The following is a 24,822-nucleotide window of genomic DNA, read 5'->3' on the forward strand; positions in this document are numbered from 1 at the left end:
GGGGTGCCGTGGACATCGCTGGGGCGGGGTCTAAGTGGGGAGGAGCGGGGCGGCAGCAGGGGTGGAGAGGGAGGGAGAGGCGAGTCCCATGTGGAGCCCTGAGTGCCGCGTTGCCCCCGCAGGGGAACACCGTGGAGCTGCCGGAGGAGGAGAACACGCCCGAGAAGAGGGTGGACCGGATCTTTGCCATGATGGACAAGGTAAGGGACTCTGGCCTGGCTTTGCCGCTGACCCCTAGGAGACTGGCTAGTGTCACGGCCACCGACTGGCGGCCACTTCCACGGAATGTGCAGACTTTGCTTTTTGGTACCGGGGATCGAACTTGGGTCTGTGCTCTTGAGGCAGTGGGCAAAACCACTGAGCTAAATCCCAGGCCCTGAATGTGCAGACTTTTAAGTTTCCCCAGCATGTCTTTGGCTTTTATTTATTTACTTGTTTGTTGTCTTTTGAGACAGGGTCTGGCTATGTAGTTCAGGCTGGCCTTCTTGAACTTGGAATGATCCTCCTGCCTCAGCCTCCCTGAGTGCTAGGATTACAGCACTCACCAAGCCTATTTATTTTCTGTTTTTTCTTCCTCTTTCTCCTCCTCCTCCTCTTCCTCTTCTTTTTCTTCCTCCTTCTCCATCTCCTCTTCCATCTCCTCCTCCTCCTCCTCATACTCCTTCCTCCCCTTCTTCCTGTTGTCCTTTTTGGCATTTTGGAGACACCTAGGGACTTCTCAGAATAAAAGCTTTCACTGCATGAGATAAAACCCATAGGATCAAAAGAGAAGCGGCTTCTTTTGGAATGCAGCTGTCAAAGTGTGACCCAGTATTACACAAGCTTCATTATTCACATGTTAAACAATAAAATGTGGCAGCTCGGCCGGACTGTGCCTTGGTGGTGAGTGCTTGGCCAGCAGGTGCAAGGGCCCCCGGCCCTGCAGAAGAAGAAAAAGTGGCGGTGTGCATGCGCGTGTGTGTGACAGCCCCGTCCCCTGGAAGCTGTGCTGTTGGCAGTGGCCATGACGCCAGTCCTGGGTGCTTCAGTAGGAGAATACAAATCTCCGGGACTGAAGGTTCGTGCGCCCAATGGCCGGGCACAGCTGTGGGCCCTGAAAGCCAGAGCCCGAGGCTGGCAATTTCTAAATTAAAAACAGGAGATTTGGAGCCGGCCTCCTGGTGATAATCGGGTTTGTCGACAGATCGCAGAGAAGCAACAGCAGCTTCTCACTGTGGATTGGCTGCTGCTTGCCAAGGCAGTGATGGCTCCGTAAAACCACATCCTCAAGCCCCCCCCGCCAATTTTGGAGGATGGGGCAGATCCTGGAGCCACCTGTGCGGGGCGGGGATCTGACCTCCCAGATCTGTGTCCCCTGGGATGGCTGATGTGCCTTCCCAAGGTGACCTCAGAGAAACACGCAGGCTCTTAGCCCTTGGGACGGACTGCAGCAACGAAAAGCACAGCACCTGGGGCCCCTGGTTTGCCGAGCGCGGAGTCCCCCACCTCCCCACCAGGTCTCCGGTGGCCCGGGGTCTGTGCCGTGGTACCGCGGGCAGCGAGGACCCGTCTTCCTGACCCGACTGCCTGGGGTCCCCACCTCAGCCGCCTCTCTCTGCCCACAGAACGCGGATGGGAAGCTGACGCTGCAGGAGTTCCAGGAAGGCTCCAAGGCGGACCCCTCCATCGTGCAGGCGCTGTCCCTCTATGACGGGCTGGTATAGCCCAGGGCCCACAGCTGGGGTGAGTGGGGCGGCCAAGTGCCTGGCTCTCCGGGGTCACGTGGGGGCGTCCCTCTGCTTCGGCGCTTCGATGCAGCGCTTGCGATCGCCTGCAAATGAGCTTCCTGGCTGAAGGGACCTTGGATTCTGAGTTCTCAGCCAGATGAGGGCCCCAGAGGGCAGGAGCGTCGTCCCATCCCCTGCCCGGGCAGCCGTCAGAAGACCCAGCTCCCGGCTCTCTGCGACCCTGCTGCCCTCCCGGTGAAGATCGCTCCCTTCTTGCCTTCTTATCTTTCTTTCCTCTTCCTGCCACATCCTCAGTAGTGGCCTGGGGCGTTGGATGGGAAGGAAGCCCAAGGGCTCGTCCTGCAGTGAGCGGCTCTGTCTTTCCTGAACGGCTGTGTGCGTTCTGCTGGTGTGGAGCAAAGGGCGGAGTTTCTGGGACGCGGGGTCTGTGCATACTCACCTGTGGGAGATGGCACCGTTTTCCAAGTGCAGAACCATTTTATATTCCCATGAGTCGTGTACAAAGGTCCACTGCCCCATGTCCTTGACAGCATTAGCTATTTTCTCTCTCTCTTGAATTTTAGCTGTGCTGGTGGCTTGTTGTAATCTTACTTTATTTTTTTGGTTTTTTAAATCGGGGTCTTGCTGTATAGTTCACACTGGCCTCGAACTCACTGTGAGCCAGGCTGGCTTTGAACTTGTAGCAATCCTCCTGCCTCAGCCTCCCAAGTGCTGGGATGACAGGCATGTGGCACCACACCTGGCTGTTGCAGTTTTATTTTGCTCGTCTCTGATGTATACCATCACCTTGCTCGTCCTGTGTATATCATCCATATGATCTGTTTTTGTTTTTTTTTTTGAAGCGCTGTGGTCATTGTCTATTGCTGCATACCGCAGTGGCACAGAACAGCAGCTTAGAGACCCCTGAGCCCAGGTCACTCCCGAGGGAGCAGTGGGGCTGTCAGAGTGTGACCAGCCGTTCCACTTTGCCCAGGAGATCTCTGTGTAGCACTGGAGGTCCAGTGTCCCAGGAAACCTTCCATCCCAGGCAGACTAGAAAAATTGCCAGCTGTTGGTCAGGGCTGTGTGGTTTCATCCGGAAGCTGGCAGGGCAGGGGTCTTCTTCTGAGCCCACTCACGTGGCATAGCAGCCGTGGTCCCTCTCCATCTATTCTGTGCAGAGCTCCCTACAGCCTGGCCACTGCCTTGTGATGCGTTTTCCCAGAGAGCCCGAGACGAGAGCCGCAGCCTTTTGTTACTGTTTTGTGTGAGACAAGCTCTCACTCCATAATTCAGGCCGGACTGGAATGCACTATATAGTCCTGGCTGGCTTCAGACTCACAGGAGTCCTCCTGCCTCAGCCTCCTGAGGGCTGGGATTACAGGCGTGTGCCACCCCCCCACCCCGCCGCCTACCTTTGTGGCTTTTAACCAGCGGCTGTGATACATGGTGAACATTCTTTTACATGAGTTGTAGCTCAGTCAAAGCTTCTTGCACTGCAAAGAATGGAAGCTTCTCAAACCATCACAAGGGGAGGAGGAGTGCACCTGGCTGAGACGGCGCACACCTGCAGTCCGAGACTCAGGAGGGTCACAGGTGTGAGGCCAGCCCAGGCAACAGCATAATGTATTCAAGCTCCCACCAATCAGGAGTTCACCTTCCTGGGTCGGACGCTGGCTGCCGTTCAATGAGGGGTGAGCAGGGTCATGTCATTTCAGCATGGCTGCAGGGTGGTTATGGGAAAGATCTGTGTATGATGTGACTATACCCCATGTTCTTTTATTTAATTTAATTATTTTTTGGTACCGGGGATCGAACTCAGGCCCTTAGCATTTGTGAGGCAGGTGGCAGAACCACTGAGCCAAATCCCTGGCCCTACCCCATGTTCTTTTAAAAATTAGTTTATCGAGGTGAAACTGACATAATGCAAAAAATTGCCCCCCCGCCTTGGGACATGGTCTCACTGTGTAGTTCAGGCTGGTCTTGAGGTCACTGTGTATCCCAGGCTGGGTTTGAACTTGCAGTGAACCTCCTGCCTCAGCCTCCCAAGTGGTTTGATTACGGGCATGCACCACCGCTCCTGGAAACATTTGCTTTATTCTAAAATAAAATTCTGTATTGTGGGCTGGTTTCTCTCCATCTCCCTCTCACCCAGCCCTGGGTGACCACAGTCTGTTTGCTGTCTCTCTGGATTGACCTAATCTGCATGTTGTATAGAAAAGGAATCGGGTGCTACGTGATGCAGCATGTCTGGCTTTTTTCATTTACTGTGCGTTCATTTGAGCAGCTCACCCACGTCGTGGCACCAGGGTGTCGACCCTGTCCATGGCCAGGCAGTTGTCTGCTGTATTCAGATGTTTCTTTTCTATCTACTTTTGTTTCTTTAGGTACTGTTATATATTTAGGACTGGAGTTGTTGGGCCACAGGGTAATTTTTTTTTTGTACTGGTGATTGAACCCAGGGCCTTCATACTGAGCCACATCCCCAGTCCTTTTGTAATTTTTGAGAGTTGCTAAGTCAGTCATTCTTGGCTCAAACTTGAAACTCTCCTGCCTCAGCCTCCTGGAGTGCTGGGGTGACAGGTAAGTGCCTGGGCTCCTTGCTGAGTGATGACTGTGTAACTGAGGAATCACCAAGCTGCTGGCTACAGGGCTACACCATTTCACACCCCACCGGCGGGGGACGAGGGTTCCTGTCCTCCGCATCCTGGCCCATTCTTGTTTTCTTTCCTTCCTTTTTTATTTTTAAATGGTAGCCATCCAAGTAGCTGTGCTTGTACCTCAGTGATTTCTTTTTCTTGGTACAAGGGATTGAACTCAAGACCTTGAGCTTTCGACGCAGGTGGTGGCACCACCCCATGGACCTAAGCGATTTTTTGTTTTTTTTTGTTTGTTTTTTTGAGACAGGGTCTCACTGTGTAGTTGAGACTGACCTGGAACTCACTATGTAGCCTAGGCTGGTCTCAACTCACAGCAATCCCTCCTGCCTCAGCCTCCCAAGTGCTGGGATGACAGGCCTGCACCACCACGCCTGGCTGGACCGCAGTGATTTTGATGTGCATTTCCCTAGTGACTGATGATGTGCATCTTTCTGTGTGCTTATTGGTGATTTTATTTCTCATTTTTTTGTTCTGTTTTGTTTTCTGTCTCGGTACTGAGGACTGACTCTACGTTCTTTGCACTGAGCAACATCTTCAGCCCTTTAAAGATTTCTTTTTTTTTTTTTTTTCATTTTTTTTCTTTTTTGGTACCGGGGATGGAACTTAGGACCTTTTTATTTGCAAGGCAGCTGTCATGCCACTGAACTAAATCCCCATCCCAAGATTTCTTTTTTAAATTTAGAAGCCAGGCATAGTGGCTCAGGTCTATAATCCCAGCACTCAGAAGGCTGAGAGGAGGATTTCTGTGAGTTCAAGGCCAACCCTGAACTACATAGCAAGATCCTATCTCAAAAAAAAAAGCAAAAACTAAAAACAAAAACGCTACTTTTTTTTTTTTTTTTTTTTTTTTATACAGGGCCTTTATGTTACATTGCCCAGGCTGGGCTTGAACTTTTGATCCTTCTGTCTCAGCCTCTCAGAATGCTGGGATCATAGGCACGTGCCCTGGGTCTGGCTCCATACACTGTTTGAATGGTCAGAAATGAGTTGATCCTATGGGCATATCCTAATTTACTCAGTCAGTCCCCTGATGTTTTCACCCCTTCTCCCTTTATATTTTTGCTATGACAGAGGTTATTGGGGTGAATATCTCACTCTTCTTAGGGAGAAATGTGTCCACCCCAAAGGAGGGGTCCGAGGTGATGCACTGCTCCCCCTGTACCGGGAATCAAACTCAGGACCTTGTGCTTGTCAGGCAGGTGTGCTGCCACTGAGCTACACCCCTAGCTCATTTGTATTTATTATTTATTTATTTGTGTTTATTTATGTATAGACGGGGTCTTACTAGGTAGTCCAGGCTGGCCTTGAACCCGTGCCAATCTTCCTGCCTCAGCCTCCCGAGTGCTGGGATCACAGGCATGTGCTACATGCCCGGTCTTATGCACATTTTCAGGACTTGTGACCCCGACTGCCGCTCGCCCCGGGTGACCCCATGTGACCCCCTAACCGCCTCACCGGCTGTGTCTTCCAGACGCCTGGGAGCACTTGTGTCTCCACCCCGTGCCACCCGGCCTCCGAATCCACCCGCCGCCGGCTCTCCTGCCCCTGCACCTCCTCCGTTTGTCTGGAACACGACGGCCCACAGCCCAAGCAGAGAAGGCCCCGGCCCTCCGCAGAACCGATTTGCTGCCTGGGGCGCGGCCTCTCCTCCCTCCTGCTGGCCTGCGTGCGCTTTGGTTTTTGTTTTATTTTTAAATTTCGAACGGACATTTAAAAAAGAAGCAAAACAAAAGAAAACAAAACTACCTTCCCTTGTAGAAGACAGTGATGATTCGGAGATGGCCTTGGGCGGGACGTGCAGAACCTGCTGGGTCTCTCCCCCCCCCCCCCCCCCGGCCGTCTTCGGAGTGGCCCGGACGGTTGCTGGTGACGCCTGTTATTTTTTGTGATAGCAGTATTGTGCTTTTGTGGGGAAATTGAGTTTTTTTTTTAAACCCTCATACATAACTGACACCCTTTATTTATTGGTTGCTAATGTTCCTGCTGCCCGGGCCAACGTTCACGTGTCCGAGCCACGCTCGCTCGGCAGGTTCCGGTCCGCAGCGGCCAAGAAGCCAAACAACATTTCTTTCCTCTTTTCAGATACTGTGCTTGACGTCTGCGCAGGGGCAGGCGGACCCTCCCCGATCGGCTCCTGGACTGTTCCTCCTGCCCAGGGGCCCCTTCTGAACCCTTGGCCCGGCTGCTCCCCGCCCTCCTCTGAGCCCGTGACACTTCTCTCTTAAACTAAGGGTGGACAGCAGCACTTTTCCACTTTCCTCACTCTTGCTTTGCACAGGCAGCGGTGCGGGAAAGGGGCCGCCCATCCACTTTCTCGTGGACGGTGGCAGGAGGGTGTTGAACGCTGCCCCCGAGTCCTCCAGACTCCGGCCTTCCGGACGCCTCCCGCAGAAGACCACACGGCGTCCTGCCTCGTTGCGCTCTGCACAGGAGGGACGTGGGGAGAGAGGTGCCCGCTCCTCACGGCTGACTGAGTCAGGGGTGGCCCCAGAGGCGGCCCCAGGAGCATCCGATGACCCTGGACCCGAGGTCAGGAGCTGAGCCTGCCCCTTGCTCTGTGGCTGCAGGCCACCCTGTGGCCTGTTGGCCCCGGCTGCCCGACTTAGCAGGCCTGGGAGGGAGGCCTGGACGGTCCAGCCTGGAGCCCTTTTCTAGGTTGATGGTGTAGAATGCGGAGCCTGGGATTTAGTTCCTGTGTTTGTGGCTCTGGCCTACGGCTGAGTCGCCAGGCCCGCTGCAGCTCCGCCCCTCTGTCTTGCACGAGCCTTCAGACGTGTCGCAGCTGTGGGTTGCTGGTGTGTCTGATGACACCTGCGACGCCCCGCAGTGCTCCCCGGCCCCCGGATTCTTGAGCCCCTTCTTGGGCCCAGAGCTCATCTGTATGAGGGAGGCCCCAGGCCGGAAGTGGCCTCGCTGCCGGGGAAGTTCAGACTGGGGTTCTTGCTTCTGTTCGCCAAAGAGCATGGTCTCCTGTGCCACCCCCAAGAGGGACAGAGCTGGTTTCCGTCCTGCTCTGAGAGCTTCTCCGTCCTCACCTCTGTCCCAGGAGGTGGGAGCCGTCCTGCCAAGGACCCCTTGGTCCCTGCTGCCAACCAGAGGATGGCATTTCCTGCCATGGGGCAGAGCCTTCAGCTGCTTTCTGTCTCCACCATCAGCTCCAGGTCCCGAAGGGATGGGGAGCAAGGAGGCCACCCTCAGAGGTGACTTTGAAGGGTGGGCCTTTGGTGGCTCCACAGGGTGGCTTCCTGCTCAGCCAGCAGCCGGGGGTCTGAGCCTCATGCTGAGCACTGCGGCGCCTCCACCTGCTCTGCCAGCACCCCAGGGCAGGGGTGGCTGTGTGGCCGGGGGCTGACAGGATGACCTTGGGCCCCTTCCCAGGCCACCTTCTGCCTCCCGGAAGCCTCCCTGGCCTCCCTGGTTGGGTGGGAATGGGGAGGCTGCTGCTGGCTGCTCCTGAGGCATCGAGGGCCAGCGGCGCGTGGCCCAGGTCTGTCCAGGGCTAGTGCTCATCCCCTCCCACCGCCCAGCTCCTCCCTGGGCCCTCCCCCAGCACTTTCCTGTCCGTTGGAGCCACAGGTGTGGCTTTGGTCTTGGAGGTGCTGTCCTTGAGGATGGCGGCCCAGTGTGCCCTGCCTGAGCCCAGAGTTGCCCGCAGGGACACCCTCTTCCTGGCGGGGTGCTGTACACTGGCCATTTCCACTGCAGGCCAATTTCTGTCCCTTCCTGTCACCTGGCCTGTAAATGAGGTGGAGCCCTCAGAGTCGCAGGCCACCCTGAACATCCCGAGGGCCTGACCCCAACCCGCTTCGCACTTGCAGCCCCGCCCCAGGTGATGTCCCTGCTGGGGGCCAGGCCGCGAGTCCCGGGGGCCTGGGCAGGGACCAGCCTCTTCTCCAGCATCTGCTTCCCACTTTGTGTTGGTGGTGACTTCTGAAATGTCACAGTTTTCCAATATTTAACCAGGCAACATTTAAAATAACATCCAGGTGAATGTCTGTCATCTCTGTATTGACGTCTCTTCTGAAGCGCTTTGTGGTTTGACAGCTCATGTCCCAGATGGGAGTCCCTGGGCTCTTGGGGACATTGTCTCTTCTTGGGGGAGGAGGGGAAGGGCGCGTGGGGACCCCGGAAGCCTCCCCAGATGTCCTGCCAAGGGGAAAGCCGCCACACCTTCCCAGGGCAGGGTCCCCAGGACAGGCTCCAAGAATGTGCGGGGTTGCCCCCTGGTGGTGATAAGCGGTGACGGCATCTGGGGGCTCCCACCCCGCTCAGCAGGGGTGGAGTTCCAGGATGGACCGGCCCTGGGCTCCCTGGGCAGCTTGATGGCTGGGTGTCATCCAGGTGCCCATCTGCGTGGTCGTCCCAGGGGCTAGCAAGTCATTTGGCCCAAGGGCAGCGATGGGAAATCTTGCCCTTCCTCCCTCCCTTATTATTTTTTTAAAAATATCTGCGGAATAAACCCAGTGGTTACTTTTTGGATGAATAAAAGGCTTTTGTTGAATAAACAACTGGTCCCATCTCTGTTTCGCTATTGGCCTCCAGGCTCGTCCCCGCAGGATGTTCTCCCCGTCTCCCCAGCCGCCACTTCCTCCCGGACTTGGGGTGCGGCCCCCAGTTTCTCCATCCCCTCATGGGAAGCTGCCCACCTCCCCAGGCCGCTGAGAAGGACTCGGGGTGACAAAGGGAGGAAGCAGTGTGACCCGGCTGTGCTTGTTCGTGTCCTTTCCCGCTTGCCTTCCCAGCGCCCCCCCTCAGTCTCTTCGGGGTGCCGTCCTGTCTGTGTCTCTGGGCCGGGGGAGGCCCTTGCCTGGCAGTGCAGGCTGGAGTGACAGGGCTGTGTTGCACACCCTGGCCGCTGCCATGTGCCCTCTGTATGTCATCTGCATCACGCAATTAAATACACTTCCTGGACCTGTCCTCGCTGCGTGTGGGCTGTTGCTTTTGTCTGTTTCTGTTTCTCTGTTTTGCTTCATTGATGCCCTCCCTCCCAGCCCAGTGTCCCTGGGAGGAAGCCCGGACACAGGGAGTGGGGAGGGCGGCAGCAGGGCGCAGATCTGGTATCTCCTTCCCCCTGCTCTGGCTGGTGGGATTCCAGGGCCATGGCTGCCTTAAGTTTGTGAAACTGGACAAGGTGGTGCCTGCTAGTAATCCCAGCACTCTGGGAGGCTGAGGCAGGCAGGTGGACTGAAAGTTGGATCCCAGCCTGGGCAGCCTGGGGAAACCCTGACTCAAAAATTGGCTGGGGATGCAGCTCAGTGAGAAGGCCCGGGGCTCATCCCGGTGTTCTTGCAAGGTAGTTTGGTTGGAGCTGGGCTGGGCCTGAGGAGCTGGATTCCCGACAGATTCTCAGCTTGGCTGACATCGCTGGCGTGGGTGGCACTTTGAGAGCCCCTGGCGCTGTAGGACACCCCTGGCCCAGGGCTTTGGCTGATCCTCTGCTCACCTGCGTGAGACTTCTTCTCCTGTGCTGTCCTGGGTGCCCAGAGCCCAGAGGCGGGTGGCTGACCCCACAGGCTGGGACAGGACGGGAGGTGGGTAACTGCTGCCCTCGGTGGGACCTGGGATCTCGGGGGAGCCTCCTCTCCACTCTGGACGGTGACCTTGCTTGCTTAGTGTGTCTGGGCCTGCCCTGTTGGACACAAGGGATCAGAGAAGTGACAGTCCTTACTTTGGAGCTTGAGGTGGACACATTAATTCAGGGGATGATAAAGGGCAACAGCAAGCCAAGAGAGTAATTGCCACTTAGAAATCTATTGTTCTTAGCTGGGCAGACTGATGCACACTTGTAATTCTAGGTACTCAGGAGGCCAAGGCAGGAGGATCCCAAGTTCAAGGCCAACATGGGAAGACCCTGTCTCAAAATTAAAAAAAAAAAAAGTTTTTAAGTAAGAGCTAGGCATGTAACCCAGTGTGAACACCTGGGTCCAATGCTCAAAAACAGAAGAAATCTGTTGCTCTAGGCTCAGGCTTTTGGAGTTCACGGGAAGCATGTGGGTTGACAAGATCACTGCCTACACCAGGACCAGCCTCTGCCTGTAAAACTGAGCTGCTTGCGTTACTGTGAAGGAAATCTTCAGCACCAGCCATGTGGCGGCAGAGCCGGAGGACCTGACACACCTCCCACCTCAGGGGCACCCTCAGCGCTGCTTGGCCTGGTGGGACTTCTCCAGAATCCGGGCAGTGTGGTTTCCAGAATCAGAGTCCCCGCCTGACTTGGCCATGGGTTCTGTCTGCCAGTGGTAAAAATGGAGACCCCGCAGTGTGAGTCTTTGCAGTCTTAATTCCTGCACAACGGAATTTCTACCATTCTTGGTGCTAATAAACACACTCTCAGGTGTAAACCTTAATAACTGCATATTTAAGGGGATTTAGCTCAGTGGTTCTGCCGCCTGCCTTGCAAGGGCAAGGATCCGAGTTTGATTCGCGGTACCAGAAAAAAAAAATGTGCTCAGAATAGCTATATTTAAGATACTAAGCTAGGCATGGTAGCACAGACCTGTAATCTCAGCACTCAGTAGGCTGAGGCAGGAGGATCGCCGGTAGTTCAAGGCCAGCCTGGGCTAAATAGTGAGTTCAAGTCTAGCAGGAGCTACATAGTGAGACTCTGTCTCAAAGAAACAAAACAAAACAAAAATGGTGATGGGGCTGTCTTGCTCCGGGAATTCTGGACTGCAGCACTTGGTCAGGGCAGTGGGCATGGAAAGGGCCTTGAAAGTCACCTGAGTTTAGGTAAAATGAGTTTAAGTAGGTGTTACAGAGCCTTCTACTTGTTCCCTACGTCTCTTTTTAGCCATGTGGAATAAAGGACTACATTTCCCAGCCTCCTGGCGGGGTGGGGTGCTGAACATGGTGATGTGACACAGTGCTAGCCAATGGGATGAGAGTGACCAGTCCTACCTCCCTCCCGTCTTTTCTTTTCTGTAGGTTGGGACCAGGTCTTCCTAGAACCAGATCCCCGAGCTTATGAAGCTACCACACCGGTCCTGGGCTGTCAACACTGGGACTGTGACAAGGAAGATAATATATTTCCAACTCATTTAAGCCATCTGGGGCCTGTGTCCCAACAGACTGACCCTCCGGTCACTCTAAATGATTCCATGCCACCTACAGATATTCGCCTATAAATCCTCAATGTTTGCCAAAGTCATCTAATGCAAGACTGCAGGTGTAGTGTGCGATGTCTCGCCCTCGCACGCGTGTCTTCCCAGCCCTTTTCCTTCCTTCCGAGGACCCCTCTACCCCAAGGTTCACGATGGGCAGCTCAGCCAGACGGATTCTGGGGGATGTTTTCCTCTTGCTGAAGGACAGGGATCCAGAGGCTCTGGATCACCAGGGGACCCAGGGAGATCCCAGAAAACGAGGCCAATTGGGTTTTCAGCCACTGGGAAGCCATGGCGAAGGGGCAGGGCAGGGTGGCCCCAGGCTGGGCTCAGGAAGGACTTTACCAGGGGCTCAGGACTTAGGACCGGTCCTCACAGTCTGTTCAGTCTCCTGCCTCACATAACGGACCCTTTTCCCAGAGACCCCAAAGAAGCCATTCACGAAAACAGATCCTGAGGGTGAGGATGTGATGAAGAGGAAATAGGTGTTTTGGGGGTTCAGGAAACAAACTGGGCAACAGTCAAGTTTTTACCACTATGCTAGGCTAAGGGCTGGTCTCAGGGTAATTGCTGGACGTCGGCTGTCCCAGGGGCGGGGGAGAAGGCAAGCCTTTGTGATGCTGGAGGACGTCCCTGTGACTTCAGGATCCTGAAGACCACACTGATGTGCTGTGTCAGGTCACAGACCAGGCTGGGACGTTGCCTGGGGTGCAGGTGCCGAGGGCCAGCCTGAGAGACGGAAGCACCCCATCACCAGGGAAATGCAGGCCCACCCTGAGATTCAGATTCTGAACCAAAGCTGCCAAATCTCATCATAGAATACAACACAGACATTGTCAAAGGGGTTTCTAGGGAGAAGTTGGAAGCTAAATAGGGTCCTCAGCTTCTGGAGGTATGGACAAGAGCCCAGTATGTAAGTGTTCAGCAGGCATAACCCCAATCTCAGGCCTTGCATGTGCAGCCTGGGTCAAAGGTGCAACACACACACACACACACACACACACTCTAGAACGCCAGACACAGGTGGGCATTGTGGGCACCCTATTGGTTAGAATTGGTTCACATGACCATGCTCAGCCACAAGGGAGACTGGGAAATGTAGTCCTTTATTCTATGTGGCTTCATACCTATCTAAAAGGAGACGCAGGGCGAGAGGAACGCAGCTGAGATGAGTGACTGAAGCATCAGATTTTTCTAGTGAGCGAATCCGTACAGAAAGAAGAGGCCATGAGGTCACCTCCAGGAGGTGGCATGGGCACTGCACAGGTACTCTGAGCACACAGCACGGAGGCACTTTCCGTTTCTTGGAAAGACTGAGAAGATGTGTCTATCTGTGTGTCTGTCTCTTTCTCTCCCTCTCTCCTGTGGTGAGGATGGAACCCAGAGCCTCTCACACACTAGGCCAGGGCTCACCACCGAGCAACTCCAGCCCTTTTTATTTCACCCTGAAACAGAGTCTGGCCGTGAACTGGTGATCCTCCTGCCTCAGCTTCCTGAATAGCTGGGTTGTCAGGCGAGTGCCACACACCCAGCTAGGTTGGCTCTTCTCCATAACTGCCTGCATTAACAGCCAAGGGGTGACAGTACGAGTCCTGTACTCACAGTAGCCAACCCTAGACGCTGTGGCTCTCGGTTCCCTGCCATATCACGTTTAATCCTTACAACAGCACCCCCTTCGGACAGGTCCTAGTATTACACCTCACATTTCCGCTCTCCCGGCTCACCAAGGGGCTTCCTGGCTCTGGGAAGGGGCAAGGCATTTGGAGCAGCTTCAGCCAGTTGCCCGAGGTCTTCGGAAGGAGCCCATCCGGGGATCCTGAGGCAGGAGGGAGCTGGAGGTGCAGAAGGAGGTGGGTGCTGGGCAGGGGCAGGGCTGGCCGGGGTGGGGGAGTCCTACTCGGGTCTGCCAGGTCCTGGGCCACTGGATTCTGTGCTGTGCGGGCCCAAGGTGCTGCTGTCACCATTTCCATTTCTGGTCAAGGAGACCGATGGACCTGAATCACAGAGGTTGGGTGACTTGCCTAGGGCCACACAGCCAGTGGACGGCCGGGTAGGGGCCGGAGGCCCAGCCTCCTGGACACAGCCCCTCGATAGCCACTGTCCTGTGACTCATCACCTTTGGCCTGTTGTCCTCTCCGTGGGTGGCTGAGAACCAGCACTTCCCAGAGGCTGGGATTTTCCATCCTGGCATGGGGAAAAGCCTCCATGTGTGTGTGTGTGTGTGTGTGTATGTGTGTTCAGGGACTGAATCGAGGGCCTTTGCACTGAGCTACAACCCAGCTGTTTTTTGTTGTTGTTGTTTAATTTTTTTTTTTATTTAGACGGCATCTAAGTCACTAAATTGCCCAGGCTGGGCTTGAACTCACTCTCCTGCCTCAGCCTCCCCAAGTGCTGGGATGGTGGGTGTGTGCCGCGGTGGCCAGCTGCAGTGCCTTCGTGCAGAGGGAGATGAGGCAGATGCTTGGCTCCCTGGAAGTGGGCACCCAGGGGCAGCCTCCGCGGGCTTCTGTCCTCTCCCTGCCGCGGCAGAATGTCAGTGGCCGAGACACCCTGGTGACACAGGGGAGCCCGGGACCTGGCCACACCCTTGCCTCCTGCGCAGCCTGACTGGTGGCTGGCGTCCCCTCTGCCCACCAGCATGGCTGTGGGGTGGGTGACCCGGTGTTGGATGGGGCTGCACGGTTTCCCCATCTGGGCCGTGGGGATGACAGGCGCATTTCTCCCAGTTGTGGGTGAGCTGCAGGGAAACCATGCGGAGATCCTCAGGATCGGGGGGCCCTGATGTCCCACCTCCCTGTGCACTCCCGTGTCGCCATGCCTACGCTTGGCCCGGCATGGGCCTGGCTTGTGGCTCTTGGCTTTGTCATTCCTGGGGCCCCTGCCCAGGCTGTGCTCCACACCCCGTTCCAAGTCTACCCTGGGGAAAGGACCTGAGGTCAAAGCCTGTTCTGTGCCAGCCGCGGCTGAGGGAGGGTCTCGCTGTGCCCTGCCCCTGCTCTGCCCTGGACCCACCGCTGAAGCATCGAAAAACACTAGGCACCCTTCAGGGGTGAAGAGACCACTCTGTGCCAATGCCAGGGAGAAGGCACCGCCTCCTGGCTGTTGTGGATCAGGGAATTATGGTCTTTGTCCTCACAGGCAAAGAGTGTTTTCTGTGTAGTCCAGGTGGGCCTCAAACTCACCATGTAGCCCAGGCTGGCCTGGAACTCATGATCCTCCTGTCTCAGCCTCCTGGATTGCAGGCATGCGCCACAACACCCAGCTCTATCATGGGCTGCACCCCCCAGAGCCACTGCATGCACCGCCTGTCACAAGGTCAAAAGACTACCAGACCAGCATCTGCTCAAAGTGGACTCGCTCTGCCCTGCCCTGTCCTTTCTCCTAGTACTGCAGATTAAACCCAGGGCCTTTGTGCTGAGCTATATCCCTAGCCCTTTTTATTTTTCATTTAGAGACATAGTTTCATTAACTTGTCCGGACTGGGCTTGAACTTGAAATCCTCTTGCCTCGGCCTCCTAGAGTGCTGGGATTACAGACGTGCATGGGCACACCTGGCCTGTGTCTGGTCTCTTTCACTGAGCATGATGTGCAGTAGGGCTCAGGACTCCCTTCTTTTTTATGCGTTCTGTAACCGTGCAGATCTGGTGGGAGGGAAGGAGCCCCTTTCCACGATGGGTCTGATTAAGGACTGGTCCCCAAGTGGGTCCTTTGTATAGAATTATACTTGGTGCATAATTCTGCTTATGCTTAAGCAGAAATGACTACTGATGCCATTACAGCCCTGCTCTGATGGCCTATGGCTCATTGCTGCCCCTGTCATGCCGGGAACTTGATTTTGGCACCAGTGCCAGTAAGGGCCACCAGCTTCTTTGTGACTGGCTGCAAACTCTGAGGCCAAGAGGGCAGAAAGTTTTTTTTTTTTCTGAGATGGGGGCCTTGCTATATATAGGCTGGCCTTGAACTCACTATGTAGTCCAGGTTGGCCTCCAACTCAAGGTGATCCTCCCGCCTCAGCCTCCCAAGTGCTGGGATTAGCTCATTGCTCTACAAGAAAGATAATAGGTTGGGAAGGGAGAGGACAGCAGAGTCAGGCAGAGAAAGGGAAATTTGGAGAGGCTGCCACAAGCCGAGAGGCCCTCAGGGGAGCCTCTTGGGAGGTTTTGCAGTGTTATGGGGCGTCCCTTCCCCTAATGCTACAAGCGTCTTCAGCAGGGACCAACCTGAGCCTCTGCTGCCTCTGAGTCACACGTGAGTTTCTTTCAGCTGTGCACCTCCCTGAGTGAGGCCTGAAGGTCAGGCAGAGGCCAAGCTATCCAATTCAAGGCCTTGGCCTGAGGACACCCCCCAGGAGCCTGAGGTTGAGCTCCCTGTGCCAGGAGGGGAGACTTGGCCAGGAGGCTGCACCCTGGGAGTGGGGGGGCTCTTTCACTATTGAAGAGCAGCGCTTCCCCGGAGCCCTAAGCGGTGCAGTTGTTTTCATGTAAAAAATGTGTCTTTTCCTCTTTCAAATTTACCGAGCTGGGAGGGTCCCCTTGGGGTGGGGCCTTACACAGCGGTTTGGAAAGCAGAGGAAAAGGCCCAGCCCAGGTCCTCAGCCGCCTCTTCCCACCGCTGCGCTGCCTGAGCTGCAAGAGGGAAGGAACTAGAGGGATCGCTAGTAACAACAGCTTGCTGGATGCGGCGATTATTGGGCATTTGCTCAATAACGCATGCTGAAAGTGTTATGGGAGCAGGGCCTCCGAGGGTGCCAGGCTTCCCTCTATCCCTCTCTGCTGTTTGAGCCTCCAAACCCAGGCTCTTCCTTGGGGTAGGCACGGCCCTCAGCAGGCCCCGTTCCTACCCTTCCCGTCTCAGCCCCCTGAAGCAATAACGATGTTGATTGGCTCTGACTGGGTCATGTGTCCATATTTGGACCAATCACTATGGCTGGAGAGTTGCAACAATATGATTGGTTACTCCAGGTCACACGATCATTATGGCTTTGATGTCTATGGGGCTCCATTACTCAAAGGAATGGTGCAGCATCCTTAACCGCAAACAATATAAGCCACATTTTGCTGACTGAAACAGTGCTAGTGGGTGCTCACGTGTGAACTATAAAATTATGCTTGGTGCTACCCAAGCAGAAACAAGTGCTGACGCCATCACGGCCCTGCTCTGATGACCGTATCATTGCTGCCCCTGTGATGCCAGGAACTTAATTTTGGCACCAGTGCCAGTAAGGGCCACCAGCTGCTTCGTGACTCTGGCTGCAGACCCTGAGGCTGGGTAGGCAGATCTTGTGACACTACTGCCTCTACTGCAAAGGAGGATGGGAAAGCGAGTATTTGGTACCTGAGCTCCGTACAAGAGACGAGGTCTGCTTTCCGCTAAGCCTCAGAAGGAGGGCTCCCGAAGGTGATTTTTGGACGGCCCAAACTCACAGCCAGTGTACTCGGCGGAGTGTGTGTTGCCTGAGTGTGCGGTGAGCACTGCCCGTTTTGGCGAGAGGCTTTCGTCCCTGCAGTGTGGCCTGGTTCCCACGAAATGTCAGAAGAAAATAATCAGATTCCCTTTGGTAAGAGAGTCTGTCCCATAAATCTTGGCCTTTGGCAAGCAGCTTCGCTTTGTGCTCAGAAGGTCATAGCTCATTGTCTGGGCTGGGAGCACCATTTCTCTTCAGATTTTCCAAATAGAATTTCTTGGGACTCAGTCCCAGGCACCGTTAATCTAAACATTTTTAATCTGGTTGCTTTTACAATTCTCTGCTTTCGTCAAAGGTCAGCTTTCAGGGCTCAGTTGTTCTGAGAGGTCCGTTTCTGTGATTGACACCGTCTGGGTGACACTGGATTCTTTGGTGGGGACTTCCCGGGGGCAAAGTGAGTTGGTGTGTACTTAAAGAAGGCTAACAGGGAGGGGCTGGGGTATTTTCATCGTGACAAAGTGCACGATGCCGCAGCATTTCCTACTCACAGAGCTGTGCACTATCACCCCGATCCCCTTCCAGAGCACCTTGGACACCCTAGAAGGAAACTCCGTACCCAGTCACAGTCGGCCCAGCCCTCCTGCCCCAGCCTGGGTTAGCGCCAGTCTGTTTCCTGTCTCTGTGGGTTTGCCTTTCCAGGGACAGCCAGACTCTATTCATATGATTCTGCCTAACGGGAATTACACAGTGCATGGCTTTTGTGCCTGCCTGCTTTTACTGAGCATCACGCCTTCAAGGTTATGGAGATGATCGGTGCTTCGTTCCTTTTTTGCTGCTGGGTAACGTTCGGTTGTACGATCTACCTGCCCTGTGCTCATGCACTCGATCATCCATGGCCGTTTGGGTTACTTCCACCTTAGGGCTGTTGGAAATAGTGCTTCTGTGAACGTCTCAAACAAATCTTTAGACCACTGTTTTTTGAGTCCATCGGGTATATCCTACGAGTGAACTGCTGGGCCCTTCCGGAATGGCTAATGCCCACTGAAGTTTTCTGAGGAGCAGCCGTGCTGTTTTTCTCACATTTCCCACAGTCCTGCACTGTTCCACTTGCCATTTTGAGGGGTTTGGAGTGACCCCTCCGGGCTGCCGTGACGCTTGGAGATAGATTCTGAGAATCTTCCCGTTGACCAAAGCTCTTCTGCTGAACAGAGCAAGCTGGTGAGCTAGGGACGTCTTGTGGGACCCAAGGACGATGTGACAGGGGCTTCTGGAATGCGTCCCCACCTTTGTTTTTCAGCACAAAGGAAGTGGTGCCACTGGTGGGCATGCAGGCTAGGTGGGGAGTTTGGCTGTGACAGGAGGAGTGTCCTGCTTTGGGGGCAGGTTGGGCCTTATGATTTGCCAGCTTTTATGGCTTTGTTCTCGACATGGGTACTGTCCAGTTCTGACCACCTTCCTTGTAAACCTGGCCAAATTATTCAACGAGTGGACATCCAGATGTGATGATGCACACCTGGGATACTGGCACTTGAGAGGCTGAGGCAGGAGGATTGCCGTGAGCTTGAGGCCAGCCTACATAGTGTGTTCAAGGCCGATCTTAACAACAGCAACACAAAAGAGTCAAAGGTAGGTCCTTTGAGGACACATTTTCATGGGTTACTTTCTGCTGGGAACAATCCAGGATTTTCCTCAGAAGGTCACGGCACCTGCTGCGCGTGCGCGTGTGTGGGGTGGGGTGGGGAGGTTGATTCCAAAGTCAACATGTAAGGAGAAATCTAGGTGTAGAACACATTGCTCGGGAACCCCTTAACCTCTACATGCAGGGCAGTGTGCGTGGTTTGTGTTTATGGCCCCACTAGAAACAGCTAAGTTAAATGTCTCGGGAAGATAAGAGAGCAGACGACATTTCCTGAGAATGCTTTAGGGTGCCAGTAACAGAGGTCTTAATGCAGTCAGCTTGACTGCGAAGGGAACCCCAGACTGGGATAAGAAGAGCGTCATCTGCGGGCAGCTCCGAAGCGGTGCTTGTCGCGGGTCAGCTTCAGGCTGCCTTTCTTTCCCCAGCCCCTGTGGGACATCCCATCGTGGGGCTTGCGGAAGAGGCGGGCCTTTGCTCTCTCCCCTTTGTCTCTCTCTCTTTTTTTTTTCCCAGAAGCTTTCTAATTCGGTCTGTGAATCACCAAGATCAGTTTTTGTGCGTGGTGTGAGGTAGGGATTCAGAATCACTGTTTTTCCATATAGGCATGCAGTTGTTCCAACACCATCAGCTGTGAAGACGGACTTTCCTGTGGGCACCTTTGTCAAAAATCAGTTGACAGCCGGGGACTTAGCTCAGTGGTTCCGCCGCCTGCCTGGAAAGTGCAAGGACCCCGTCCCTGGTCCCCCCCCAAAGTCAATTAACGATCTACATGTGGATCCAGTCTGGGCTGTCCAGTCTGTCCCGTGGCTTCTACACCAGTCCCTCTTAATCACTGTGGCTTTAGATTAAGCGGTGGAGCCAGGCAGAGCAAGGCCTCTCTGTTCTGGAGACCCTTAGTGTGTGAGCCTCCAGGTCCATTTCTGGCCCCGTTATCGGCAAGGGGCTGGGACAGTGATGGGGCCACATGGTGACCTCGTGCCCAGCGTTCTCGGCACGGGGAGGGGGGAGGCTGAGGACAGGCTTTCCAGGAAGGAGCAGGGCCAGGGGTTAGGGGAGAAGCCAGCAGCACCTGCCAAACTGTGCGACACAGTGCTGAGGAGGATTTAATTAGGAGAGAGAAGGTAGGAGAGCAAAAGGGACAGGAGGCAGCCCCAGCTCCCTGCGGACATTCGTGCCAGACACCGGCGACAGGGGCTGGGCCAGCACACAGCGGAACGGTGGGGGGGCTCCCCCATCCCGAGACAGACGGGGCTCAGTGGCTGTGAACCCCACCCGGGCAAGGCAGGGGCTGGGCTGGGCTGGGCTGGGGAGCACTCTGAGAGCTCTTCCTTGTTTGTTCCTGCAAACTTCGGGGTGGGCGAGCTGCGGCTCTGCGGCGTCTCTGGAGCGTCTCTGGGAGTTTTTCCTGGCATGGCCTGGAGGCCAGTCGCACAGAGCCCGGACACCACGGCCCATCCCAGGCGTCTCCACGTGGCCCTGGGGACTCTGACTCCTTGTCCTCAGTAGCTCTGTCCTCCGTCAGCTCCTCCCCTTGACTTCTCCGCGATGACCAGCAGCCGCCTGGCTTCCTCTACAGCCCGGTGTTTCAGGGAGACACAGGTGGGCGGTGTCTCGGCGGCAAAGGCTCTGGGCTGTCAGGAGCCGGGCCGCACATCTGTGTCTCCCGCAGCCCCTGCGCTGGCCTCCTGTCCTGTTGGTAATGGAGTCGGGGGCAGACGCAGGGCATGTGCGCCCCCCTTCGCCGCCCCAGGTCTTCCACGAAACCGAAACAGGCTGGGCACTGCTGCTGTTCAGCTCTGAAAGGTGCAGAATGTCTGCAGCTTGGGCCTGGGGCTGTCGGCAGACTGCGGGGCAGGGAGACGGGAGCTGTGCTCTGCCTCGGGGTCCTGTCTGAGTCAGCACCCCGTGTTTCTGAGCAGCACGTGGAGGTGGGGTGCAGCCCGGGCTTCGCAGGAAGGCATCTTGGGCGCAGGATTACGTCTCTCTGAGCCTCAGTTGCCTCGTCTATTGCAGGAGGAGGAGATGCTGCCTGCAATCAGGGGCTGGGGGTTATGTGTAAAGGGGCCAGTAGCCCAGCTCGGTTAAGACAGGTCTCACCATGCAGTTCAGGCTGGCCTTGAGCTTGCGGCAATCCTCCTGCCTCGGCCTCCAAAGTGACTTGACACCTGGCTGGCCTTTTTTTTCTTACAGCAGAATAGATCTGATGCCTTGAGAAAGACAGCTGGGGTGGGGCAAGGAGCTGGGGTGGTTGGGCACCCCCGAGGCTGGCCTTGGGTCCCCACACAGGCACAGGGGACAGGACAGTTTCCTGGGCAGGGCACGGCAGTGTACGCTGATTTAAGCGGACGGCTGATGCGCTCCCGTTGCAAAGATGCGGCACCATAGGACATAAAGGCTCCACTGGGACGGCACCTTCTGAAAACAGAGGGAAAGGCGGAGCTCAGAGCTGCAGGCTCTCGGGCCTGCAGAAGCTACGGTGTCGGGCAGAAACTGAGGCTTCTGTGTCTCCCGTGGCCTGCCCGGGACCTGAGGCTACTCACTTCCGTCCCACGCCCACAGCTCCACTCTGGGCAGAGCAGTGCCTGTTGATGGAGACGCAGTGGGTGCATGGCAGACGCCCACCGAGGGTCCCTCCCATGTCCCCAGGGAGCCGCACAGGGTGAGCTCAGACCTCCTCTCCTTCCTGTGTCCACGGATCACGGTGGGGCTGCGAGACTCATCAGAGACCATCTCGTTAGGCTCCGCTCCACGGCAGCTGTTCCTACGGGTGGGAAGCAAGGCTGGGTCACCGCCCCTGCTCAGGTCCCCAGGCTGTCTCCAGCTCAAGCCCAGGAGCCCACTGGCTTCCGCCTGGCCTTGCTGACCATTCTGAGGACAAGCACCCTGCGCTTTTGGGGCCATCTCTGCTCCTGCCTCAGTGAGCAGACCGCTTCCTGCCCTCTGTGCCTCTGCCATGGTGAACCCCCGAACGTAAATGGGGTCCCGGCCTGCATTCCTCTATAGCTCCCTAGTGCCTTGGGGAGGAGCCCAGCCGGGCTTGCTCAGCACTGGAGGAGCTCATGCTGTGGCCCTGGCCCTCTCACCTCTCCCTGCCTTTGCGGTGCTGTTCTGGGACGTCTTAGGCTCTCTCGGTGGCCTCTCCTGACCTCTTAGGCTCAGCCCCTGCTTCCTCTGGTAATTCCGCTGTTACCACTTAGCTCACTGATTTAGAATTACTTGTTTACACATCTCTTCTCCCCAGGGTGGGTCGGTGCCTTCCGCATCTTCAGATCCCCGTCCCAGGAGCACCCCGGGAAGTGCGTTTCACATACTTTAGGTCCAGCCAGCGTCTTTGGAGTGAAGGACCCAAGGACCTGTCTGATCCCAGGGTGGCCCGTCCGGATTCTGAAATGTCACCATGTGGGTCCTGGCTTTGCTCCTTGCCACAGCTGGGGCCGCTCCTGTCTGACAGCTGGCCTAGCCCTGCCCAAACTCTGGGGCAATCGCAGCCCTGGCCAGGCAGATTTAAAGAGCCAGTGTCCGCTTGTGACTCCAGGTCTCCTGGAACGCTGCAGTGAGTTGTGCCCTGCGCTGGTCTGGGGTCCTGGCTTCTGCATGTCCCAGCTCCCTGGGACACCGTTTCTCCGGCTCCGGCACCAGCCTAGGACTGTGTCCCTCCCCATGGCCAGCGCCAGCTCTCTACCACCTGCTGCCCCGTGCCCATGGTAGACCTCCGGTGGGCACTGACCATGTGCCTGGCACTGGGCCTTTCTGCCACACAGCTTGCGACCCCGGCCAAGGCAAGGCCACAGCTGGGAGGGCTCAGAGTGGGACAGTGGGTCAGAAGACAGAGGTGACACAGGGCAGGGGAGGGGAGTGGGGTGAAGGGGTGGAGAGGGAGAGCCTCCCCTGGCAACTTTGGGGCAGGGCTGGAGAAGTGCCCCTCCCCCAGACCCAGAGCTGCCCACCTCTTCAGGCTTCCTTTCTCCACCCTGAGAGGGGCTGAGGTCTGAGCCCTTCCACAGGACTTTCTGTTTTTGTACTGGGAATAGAATCCAGGGCCTTTCTACTGTACCACCTGTCTTTAGCCCTTAGAGACAGGATCTGAGTTGTCCAGGTAGGACTTGGACTTGGCATCCTCCTGCCTCAGCCTTCCAAGTGCTGGAATCATAAGGTGTGTGCCACCATGCCAGCCTCTCACATGACTCTTAAGATCAGGCATGCCAGCAAAAGCAGTGTTGTGGTGCGTGCGTGCGTGCGTGTGTGTGTGTGTGTGTGTGTGTGTGTAGACTGGGGATTGAACCTAGAGCCCTTGCACTGAGCTACATCCTCAGGTGTTTTAAAAAAAGTGTAGGGCCGGGGATTTAGCTCAGGGGTTCGGTGGCCTGCCTTGCAAGCGCAAGGACCTGAGTTCAATCCCTGGTACAAAAAAAAAAAAAAAACAAAAAAACAAAAAAATATGTCTACAGGGTCTTGTTCTGTCTCTCTGCAGCCCAAGCTGGGCTCAGATTTGCAGTTTTTTTTTTTTTTTGGAAGCAAAACATTTATCAGTTCCAAGGGGACAGCTGGTGTCTACTTGAAACAGGCATCACGAAGACCACTGAGGGTTCACAGTGTCTGTGGCCCATATGAGTGTAAAGTCCAGATGCTCTGTCCCCGCTCCAGGCGGAGGGGTCACTACACTGGTGCCCTGGAAACATTCAGGCAGAAGGAAAGGCGTAGAGGAAGAGTCTCCGTAGTAACGGCCTTCTGGTCCTTGGACTTTCATGGCCGTAACGCTAGGCTGTAGCAATGGACGCAGCACTGCCAGCCTAGCCTGATGTCATGCTGACCTGTACCTAATCCGTGTACAGCTCTGCCTTGGGTTATAGCGGCATGAACCAAGCCAGGATGCAGGACTTTCAGTGCCTTCTACGGTGTCCACACACGTGGATTTCAGTGAACTTGTATCCGGTCCATCACCGAGGACCAAGTCTAACTTCCGCAATACGAGTTTTTGTGTATCTGCTTCTGAAACAAATCTATCAGCACGTTTTAGAATTACGTAATGAAGAGCTCATCACAGGGCGTTTGTACCTGTACATGATGAACCCTGCCGTTCCGCTGGCTGCTCTCCCTCCCTTCGACACCCTCCTCTCCCCGTACACGAAAGCCTTGTTCCCAGTTTTCCTTCTAGTTTCACTTTTTCACCTTGGCCCTCCTGTCTTTTCCCCTCCCTCCTCCCCTGTTCCGTTCCCATTTGAACATTTTCTTCCCATTTCCCAATATCTGGTGTCCATTTTAATCCTCATTCCATTTCCGGTTTCTCACACCAGAGAAACAAGGTGGTACTTAAACATGTGCGTGCAATTTATTTCACTTAAGAGTATGGTCTCAAGGTGCATCCATTTAGCTAGGACTGTCTCAAGCTCACCCTTCTTTACGGCAGAGTAGTACTCCATTATATATATTAAAAAAAAACCCCACATTTTCCAAGTGTGTCTGGCAAACTCAAGATCCTGACTCTGATTCCTGGTAACAGAAAAGAAACACACAAAACCCCGTATCTTTATCCACTCATCAGTTTGTGGGCATTTGGGCTGCTTCCAGGATTTAGCTGTTCCAAGCGGTGCCGCTATAAACATGGGTGAGCACATACCGCTGAGCTATGATGCTGTTAATTCTTTGGGAAGATACCCAGAAGGGGAATAGCTGGGTCAAATGGAACCTCTACTTGAAGTTTTTTGAGGTTTCTCCACAGATTCCAGGGGTTGCCCCAGTCTGCCCTCCCCCCAACAGTGGAGCAGGGTTCCTTTCTCCCCACAGCCCCTCCAGCATTTGTCATCGGTTGATTTCTTGGTAGCGGCCGTCCTTTCTGGGGTGGGGTGGAATCTCAGGGGCAGACTTGCAGTTTTATTTACCTCCGCCTCCCCGAGCTCTGGGGTTCCAGGTGTGCACCAGCGACATTTACTGAGATCCTGCCACGTGCGCCAGCGCGGGGTGAGCAGGGACCTAGGCGCTGGGCTGAGGCTGACACAGAGCTCGGGGCGGGGGCACAGGCCCAGGCAGCGCTCCTGACCCCAGAGCGCCCATACCATCGCTCACGGCGCGGGACAGCAGGGTGGGCAGGGGTAACAAGGCCCGGCAACGCTTAAGGAGCAGCGGGGCTCGGGCCGTGGGAATCTTTCTGCATCCAGCTTCTGACCCCGGCGGCCCGGAGCGTAGGGCGAACTTGGGCAAGGAGGTTGCCGTCTGGCTCGGCTCGCTTTTCTGCGACCAGGCTCGGTGTCTGGCTCCCCCTGTGGGTGCGGTGAGCGCCGGTGGGAAGCTCTGACCACGGCGCGGAGAGCTCGGC

The 24,822-nt window shown here is 55.6% G+C and overlaps 1 protein-coding gene and 1 long non-coding RNA gene across 4 annotated transcripts in view; both read left to right on the plus strand.

The window, feature by feature from the left end:
• Ncs1 (neuronal calcium sensor 1) overlaps positions 1 to 5,919 on the plus strand; it is a 29,781-nt gene extending 23,862 nt beyond the window's left edge. For 2 of the 3 annotated variants that reach the window (XM_010627360.2, XM_010627361.2), the window contains exons 6-8: positions 123 to 200; positions 1,605 to 1,722; positions 5,838 to 5,919. In XM_010627360.2, coding sequence (XP_010625662.1) covers positions 123 to 200; positions 1,605 to 1,703 — 177 coding nt within the window. In that variant the 3' untranslated portion in view covers positions 1,704 to 1,722; positions 5,838 to 5,919. Of the gene's footprint in view, positions 1 to 122; positions 201 to 1,604; positions 1,723 to 5,759 lie in introns of all 3 variants that reach the window. The other variant, XM_010627359.1, reaches the window with a different exon arrangement.
• A 6,248-nt stretch (positions 5,920 to 12,167) lies between these two features.
• Positions 12,168 to 14,769, plus strand: LOC104864428. Its single transcript, XR_780892.2, has 3 exons — positions 12,168 to 12,358; positions 13,150 to 13,316; positions 14,694 to 14,769. It is a non-coding gene; the product is annotated as an uncharacterized LOC104864428 (long non-coding RNA).
• Positions 14,770 to 24,822: the final 10,053 nt, after the last annotated feature.

The sequence above is a fragment of the Fukomys damarensis genome, unplaced genomic scaffold (assembly GCF_012274545.1).
Source record: "Fukomys damarensis isolate Sample0158 unplaced genomic scaffold, DMR_v1.0_HiC HiC_scaffold_36, whole genome shotgun sequence".
NCBI classification, from domain to species: Eukaryota; Metazoa; Chordata; class Mammalia; order Rodentia; family Bathyergidae; genus Fukomys; species Fukomys damarensis.